The sequence below is a fragment of the Morone saxatilis genome, unplaced genomic scaffold (assembly GCF_004916995.1).
Source record: "Morone saxatilis isolate NCDOM2014 unplaced genomic scaffold, NCSU_SB_2.0 Contig24, whole genome shotgun sequence".
NCBI lineage: Eukaryota > Metazoa > Chordata > Actinopteri > Moronidae > Morone > Morone saxatilis.
In genome coordinates this window covers 25,945,732-25,954,036 of record NW_023339807.1, presented here as the reverse complement: position 1 = coordinate 25,954,036, position 8,305 = coordinate 25,945,732, and the positions used below count along the sequence as shown (strand labels likewise).

The window sequence follows — 8,305 nt, the reverse complement described above, 5'->3', positions numbered from 1 at the left end:
ACACTCACAGTAACACCATCATCACACAGCCAGTAACCACCACACAGCACGCAACACACAGCTCACCAGTAAGCATGTGTGTGTGTGTGTTATATAAGTGGAGGTTACATTCGTTCACACGAACCATTTGTTTTAAAACCTGCAGCTTAACTCAGATTACTGTAGCTGATTGATTAAAGACTGTATTCACATATAAATACAAATAATCAATACAAACATTGTTTTCCACATTAAATTAAAAGGACAGTTATATATTCATATATAATATATTTTTTATATATATATATATATATATCAGTCAATAGTTCCACATCCTCTGAAGCAATGGTTCCAACCTTTGTCCTTTCTATTATTTATTAAACTGACTCACGGACATATTTTATATTTCAAACTGAACAATGAACCCAAACAGTGAACAGTATTTCTTTGTGGACATGATATGGAAGATGTTAGGATGTGACTCAGAGTCTGTAATATTTCTATAATCCATGGTCAGTTAATGTTAATGTTAAACTAACCTTCATATACAAAACCAATAAAAACCCAAATACAACAAATAACAACAAAGTTCGAAGGTTTGTGCGACTGTGCAGTAGGTCGATAACAGAACTCCTTTCAGACCTTCAGATGATAGAAAATTATGATTTTCATTGATGATATTAACAATATTTATAGATATTATGTATACAGTAACTGAGTACAAGTACTCAACAAGAAGAACAACAACCAATCAGAGCCGACAAAGATAGTTGTCTTATTCCCAGTTGATCACATTGAACATTTTAAGTAAAACTAACTCACTTGTGTACGTTAAAAAGCATTGATCAAGTAGTTTTAGTGACACTGACTTAATTTGTCAATTTTTATTTGTAGTGTGAAAAATAAAACAGTCAGGTAAAAAGTTAGTGACACCTTAAAACAGTGAATAAAAGCTGCTTCATGGAGAATCTTTTTCTTTGTGTTACTTACAGTGCTCAATGTAATCAGGTTAACAATTAAAGTTGAGTTCAAATAACTTTTAGTGGTTTCCTGTTAAACCAGGTAGAGAAACTATAAATAAATATTCAACTGATCAGCTGATCGTCTGTTATCAGAGAATAATGAGAGCGACATTAAAGCTGCTGTTTCTGTTCCACTGTAAGAACGAATGACAACTGTTACAGCTGAGATTTTATTAGATAGATAGATAGATAGACTAGATTAGAAGATAAGAATAGATAATAAATATAGATACGATAGAAGAAGATATACCTTTATTGACCCAAGCTGGGAAATTACAGTTACAATTACATACAATACTTAAAATGACATAAATAACCTGGAGACGGGTTTTTCTTTGTAGTCCAGATGAAGATCTACAGATGTTCAACTGGTTTTGTGACTTCATGTTTACATATTTGTGGTTAAAAATGTTCTTATGAAGAACTACAGTAGCTGTAGTCAGCTCAATATTACTACATATAGATGATATATGTGTACATACAGATTATATATGTGTACATACAGATTATCTAAGTGTACATACAGTATACAGATTATATGTGTACATAGAGATTATATAAATGTACATACAGTATACAGATTATATATGTGTACATACAGATTATATATGTGTACATACAGATTATATATGTGTACACAGATTATATATGTGTACATACAGATTATATATGTGTACATACAGATTATATATGTGTACATACAGATTATATAACTGAACATACAGTATACAGATTATATAAGTGTACACACAGTATACAGATTAAAGGAACCTGAGTGGAAGCTTATAAATGATTTACTGACAGTTTAATATATGAATAAACTGTTACTGACACTATAATAATCTGCACTCGCTCTATAAACTCTCTAAGGTCCAGATGAAGTCTTATCCAGTAAAACAATCAGAGCACTGGTTCCACCTGTGGTGGGCGGAGCCTGCAGGTGATACCACAGAGTACAAGTATACATACAAAGTACACTGTAAAAAAAATAACGTTATTTTTTAGTTTTAAGTCAAACTCGGAAGTTTTGAAATAAAGTAATAATTATGAAATTTACTTTTCTTCTTTAGAAATCTTTAAGTCTTACAAACAAAAATTGTTTGTAGCAACCAAACTGACCTACAAAACTCTCCTGCTGTGTGTAAAACAAACACTCCACAGTAATAAGTGTCGGGGTGTTTTTATGACCTTTGACATGTTGTGTTTTCAGGATGTGGACTGGGATACCACAAACCACCTGACATCATTAAGGGTCTGTCTGTCTGTCTGTCTGTCTGTATATATCAGGGTTGAGTGAGTACTCGTCAGAAACAAGTATCCAGTACAGATAATGTTGCTTTCTGTCGATATCTGTACTCATCCCGACTATGTACAGTATTTGTATGCATGTATGTGTATTTATAGATGTATGTAGATGTGGTATAGATATATAATCTCTCCAGCATCATGGGTCTACACCTTCAGTTGGATGTGCAGAAAACCTCCAAAGGATCCTGATCAGCTGTTGAACCACCTCAGCTGGCTCTCATCTGATCTCCTTCCCCTCTCTCTAAGGCTGAGCCTCCTTGTAACCTCCTTTCTGTCACTACCCAGAGGCCACAGACGAGAGCTGGATCGTGGATCAGCTGGTAAAGAGAAAGCCTTACCTTCTGACTCAGCTCCCTCTGAACCACAAAGGTCCCACACAATGCCCACATCACCAATCCGGCTGTTTGTCCCAGGCTCTATTTTACCATCGCTGGTGAACAAGACCCCAACATACTTGAACTGGCAGGAACTCCCAAAAAGGAGGGAGCAGTCCACCGTTTTCTGCCTTCAGACTTGGAGGTGCTGACTCTCATCTTGACTGCTTCACACTCCACTGCAAACCTCCCCAGTGCGTACTGGAGGTCACAGACTGATGAAACCAACAGAACCACATCATCTGCAAAGAGTAGAGAAGCAATTCTGTGGTCCTCAATAAGACCCTCTCCTTAACACTGCTGCACCTTGAGCCCTTGTCCTTGAAAATCACAAAAAGAATTTGTGGCCAGAGACAATCCTGGTGGAGCCCAACACCCTCATGGCACCTGGTGGGTGAGAGGTTCGGGCACGAATGTTTGGACCCATGAAGACTCCTCTCATGGGACAACCCTGCAAGGATGAAGATAAAGGTCCACTGTTTCACAACCAGGACAGAATCTGTATTGATCATCATGGATTTGAGATGATAGCACTCTGGAATAAACACAGTAAGGCTGAACAGTGTGGTTCCCCTGACCGTCCATTACCCCACCCTCCTGGTCTGCCATCCTGCAGGTGCTGTCCCTGACCTCCATGCAAGGAGGAATCAGTCGGATTTGCCAAAACTTCCTTAAGCTCAACCAAAAGTCCTCTTCCATAGCCTCTCCGAACTCCTCCCACACCCAGGTTTTTGCTGCAACCCCTCTAGCTTCCTACTTTGATGATCCTCTGACTTTGCTTCTAGCGCCATCATCAGGTCGACATTTGAATGTGTCCAGTACTTTTGTTAATGACCAGATACCTGCAGAACTACAGACATTCCCATCAGCCTCTGCTGCACTTTGTGTTTACTGCTGACTAGCTAATGTTAGCATGCTAACAGATGGTGAACATGGTAAACCTGCTAAACATCAGCATGTTAGCACTGTCACTGTGAGCATGTTAGCATACTGATGTTAGCATGTAGTGCAGAGCACCACTGTGTGTAGAACATGCTTCACGCTTCATGTTGTGTTGTTGCTGCAGAGATATTTGTTTTCATGATGGAGTGTAAACAACTTCATTAAAGGTGTGTGTAATTGGGATATCTGATGATAGAAATCATTAATAAAACACTCCCGGGGTGTATAAAACAAACACCCCGCTGTGTATAAAACAAACACCCCGCTGTGTATAAAACACTCCTGTGTATGAAACAAACACTCTCGTGTATAAGACTCTCCTGTAGGAGCTCTGTTTCCCAGAATGCATCAGTCTGATAAACAACAGGAACAGTATGTGTGGGTTTAAATTGTTGGAAGGAACTCATCCAGCAGCTCGTTCAGCAGTGAACTGGGAGACACCCTGTAACGCTCCAGGATTAAACACTGTGACCTCTGACCTCTGTGGCGTCTCCTGCAGTAATAACAGCATCAGTGTGGTCTCATGACATTTCCAATGTTCTGTTTTCTCAGCCTCAGCCAACTGTTCAGGATGTGGACCAGGATACCGCAGTCCACTGGATGCTATGAAGGGTGAGTATGTATATATATTTATATACGTAGAGAGAGAGAGAGCTATCATCATGCGTGTCCTCGCCACAGGTGTAGTCACAGTGGTTCCACTTCCACTCCAATGTGTACGATTAGTGGCATCTGGCTGTGTAGTTTCAGACTCACTTGCTCCCTCCCCCTTTCCAAGCACGAGGGAGAAACTATGGTGGCTGCAAAACTTACAAAAAACACAAAGGCCCCGTCTAAATCCAGTGTTTGGTTTGTCCGTTCTGGGCTACTGTAGAAACATGCTCCGCCAGAAGAGATCGCCCTTCCTGTAGATAAAAACCTCTCATTCAAGGTAACAAAAACACAACAATTCCTATATTCAGGTGATGATACACTAATGAAAACATACCTATGGATATTATATTTCATTTGTGACAATAGATCCTCCTCAGTGTTACACATTGGACATGGTGGAAATGTGGGCTGGCTACTAGATAGTACTATCTACTACTATGGGCTGGCTACTAGATAGTACTATCTACTACTATCTTGGTAGTATCTAGCGATCAGGGAACCAGGGGAGACTCTTTGAAATGACTGCTCTTGGCAACAATAGCAATAATTTTAGTTGTTTTTCTCGTTGAAGGTCGTCGGGAGGAGATCGTTTACCTGCCCTGCATCTACCGCAACACTGACATCCTTAAACCCGACTACCTCGCCACTGTTGACATCGACCCCAAATCCTCCACCTACTGCCAGGTAGAACGAGTCATCCAATCCCCTGCTGGCTCCTACAGACAAACTTTCTATTTTGCTCCGACTTATTGTCTTGCATCGTTACATCTAAATGAGTCAGTGATCAGTGAAGCTTGTTGATGCCTAGCGTCGGTTCATTTCTTGTCTTTGTTCTCTCGTCAGCTCTCTCCTCCTGCTGGATTCTCTGATGTCTCGCTTTCATTTCCTCTTCTGCTTCTTCTTCCTTCAGGTTTTTGTTTTTTCTCAGTATCTTACCTGCAGGATCTGTTTTACTGTCTTTCTTGTAATGTCTAAATAAATAAAATGCATATATTCCTCTCATTGGACCTGTTGTAAGCTCTGACCTTTGCCGTTGCAGGTCATCCACCGGCTGCCGATGCCGAACCTTCGTGACGAGCTGCATCACTCTGGCTGGAACGCCTGCAGCAGCTGCTTTGGCGACGCCTCCAAGAAGAGAAACCGTCTGATTCTACCGGCGCTCATCTCCTCTAGAATCTATGTGGTTGATGTCGGGACAAACCCCAGAGCTCCTCAGATCCACAAGGTACCAACAGCACGCCACTGCTCATTGACACTGCTCTGCCAAGGAAACAGGGTGGCCTGGCTCCTGTAAGGTGTCTGATTACTTTTTGAAGAAAGAAACTTACTGATTTACTTACTAATTTAATCCCAAACCAACCCAGGTTTCTACAAAATATAGCCTTTAGTTAGTGGAGCACACAAGTTCATTTTCTTTCTGATATGAAAACATTCACCTAACAACTAATTTGAAGGTCGCCGCATGTTTCTCTGATGGATTTTCTCTCACTGGAAGCAGTTTTATTCAGCCTAAACAAGAGTGACTGAAGGAAAGCTCCAACTCCACTTCCTGTGTTTGTACAGCAGAGAGAGAAATCTTGGCTGCTGGCTTTAACCAAAGCTGGATGAAAGCTGGTAAAAGCATATCAAATGCCCAGGGCCCCTTGCAGATCAGGGGCCCAGAAAGCTCCAGGTTGAAAATGTCTTTGGTAATATTAACTATTCATCCTAAAGTCCTGCGTAAAGAGTGCTTGCATGGGTTTTTTATTTCTTCAGGTCTTCTGTGGGAGAGAGCAGAGAACTAGTGAAAAAACAAGGTCTGCTGTTCTGGGGAGGAGGAGGAGGAGGAAGGTTCATCCTGAGTTCAGACAGGATGACAAACACACTGACTAACAGCTGTTCCTTAAAAAGCTTAAAATGTTTGAAAGACATCTGACTTATTGGAGATGTGGGAAATGAAAAATGTTGGCTTCAGTAAGTCTGATAAATAATCCGAATGCAAACATGTCTGGCAGTCTGCTGAGTCACTGTGTAATCATTAAACGGTCAGTGCTCCTCAGAGACTTTAATAAATCACCAAAGACGAGAGGTGATACTGGAGGGATGCTGGTTGTGTCCTGTAGTGCAAACTGGGATAGTTTTCCCAGTGTGAAGCAGCAGAATGTGAGTGAGCACCTCCCAGTCTCAGTTCATGGTACTCTGCTGGAAAATGGTGGGGAGTAAGTCACTGCCCCAAGTGAAGGAGTTAAAGTATCCCAGGGTTCATCATTACGGGTAAGATGAAGAAAGAGATGGGGAAAGAGTGGTATCGATGTTTTGGACTATCATTGCACAGAGGAAGCTGATCCCGAAGGAGAAGCTCTGGATCATCTCTGTTCCAGTCCTCAGCTGAGGATCTGGTTTCTGGGAATTGGCCGAAAGAAGAAGATGGTGGATCCAAGCAGCTGAAGTTAGTTTCCATGGTCGGGTGTTTTTGGGAAGAGGAGGTTGACAATGGGATTCTCAGTGGAGTGCTAAACCCCAAAATCCAGTGAACATATTTAAAAACCTCAGGGAGGGTAGCAGCTCTCAGTTTTCAAGTCAATGAGGACAAAACCTCACATTTGACTCACATTTGACTCACATCACAAAAGAAAACAACTTAACTTTTATAGTAGTATACAGGTCCAATTCAGCAATATAGAGAAGGACAAACTATCTGGACCCGTATTTACTGGAAAGACCTAAGGCTTCTAGGTTCTGATACCACCAAGACTCCAGGCACCATCACAGGTTTCTGTAGTCACTAAAGCAAGGATCAAGGTCCCAATCATTGTCTGAAACGCCACCTCTGGTGAGCATGCATCAAAGCATTAAAATAGACCCCAAATTTCTGTTTTTGGACCTAAGTATTTCTAGAAATAAAATCAGTGCTGGTGAGGTACTCCTCAGCATAACTGCATCTCTGTGTAAGCACAGCTAGTTTAAACCTAACAAGCACTGAAAATGTCCTTGTTAAAATTATAAAAACGGGCAAAAGAATTAGGGTTTAGCTGAATCAGGGTAGTGGCACCTTTTTTCGTCCAATTCAGGAACTGGTGCCGGTCCCAGTCACTCCAACTCCAGCCAGTACCACACAGTTCTCAATTCTCAGTTCTCAGTTCTACTCCAATAAGACTCCAGGCAAGGTATGCAACAGAAGATGGATGGATGGATGTTTTTATTTATAGAACTACATTTTGAAAATGTCATATAAGATTTACTGAGTCGTGGTTATGTTTGGTTGTTGTGTCTTCAGATAGTGGAGCCTATCAATCTGTACTGGAAGTGTGGTCTGGCAAACCCTCACACCACCCACTGTCTGGGCAGCGGTCAGATCATGATCAGCTGTATGGGAGACCCGTGCGGCAACGGCAAAGGTGGGACAACCAGGGGACTGTTTCAAATTAGAAAAACCCAAAAGTAAAGGAATATCATCGAAATATGTAAAATCCTCTTCTTGTCCAGACTTAAACCAGCCCCTCTGCTGATTGTTGTTGTAGCGCCCTCTAGCGGACAGTTTCAATGTTACTACTGCTGTCATCCTCCCAGGTGGTTTTGTCCTGCTGGATGGTGAGACGTTCGAGGTAGTCGGTAACTGGGAGCACCCGGGTGAAGCGGTGCCCTTTGGATATGACTTCTGGTACCAACCTCGGCACAATGTGATGATTAGCAGTGAATGGGGTGCACCTAAATCTCTGGTTGATGGTTTTAATCCAGCCCACGTCAAAGAAGGTGAGTCAGGAGGAAATATTTCAATCTTTCTTTCCTCTATTTTATCGTTCTGATGTCAAAGAAATGTAATCTGCGTTAACTAACTGAGTTAATCCAAACCCTCTGGGATCCCAGTAAGACTTAAGTCAGTACCACAGAGTTCTTGTTTCCAGTAAATCTCTAGTCAGTAACACGGGCCTGATCCCAGTAAGTTGCTCCCTGCAACTGGGTTCTAGGTTCCTATCCCAGAAAGTTTTCAGTCAGAAATGTAGCCCTAAGCTCCCTTTGATATGATCCCAGTAAGACTTCAGTCAG

At 41.5% G+C, this 8,305-nt stretch overlaps 2 protein-coding genes across 2 annotated transcripts in view; one reads left to right on the top strand and one right to left on the bottom strand.

Moving 5' to 3' along the window:
• The window catches only part of LOC118336472, a 744,338-nt gene that overhangs the window by 704,143 nt on the left and 31,890 nt on the right, over positions 1-8,305 (bottom strand). The gene's annotated exons all lie outside the window — the stretch shown is intronic.
• Positions 1-8,305, top strand: part of selenbp1 (selenium binding protein 1) — a gene marked incomplete at its 3' end in the record, with an annotated part of 11,024 nt that overhangs the window by 1,272 nt on the left and 1,447 nt on the right. The window contains 5 exon segments of the mRNA XM_035673131.1: positions 4,178-4,237; positions 4,851-4,963; positions 5,319-5,504; positions 7,536-7,656; positions 7,829-8,011. Coding sequence (XP_035529024.1) covers positions 4,178-4,237; positions 4,851-4,963; positions 5,319-5,504; positions 7,536-7,656; positions 7,829-8,011 — 663 coding nt within the window.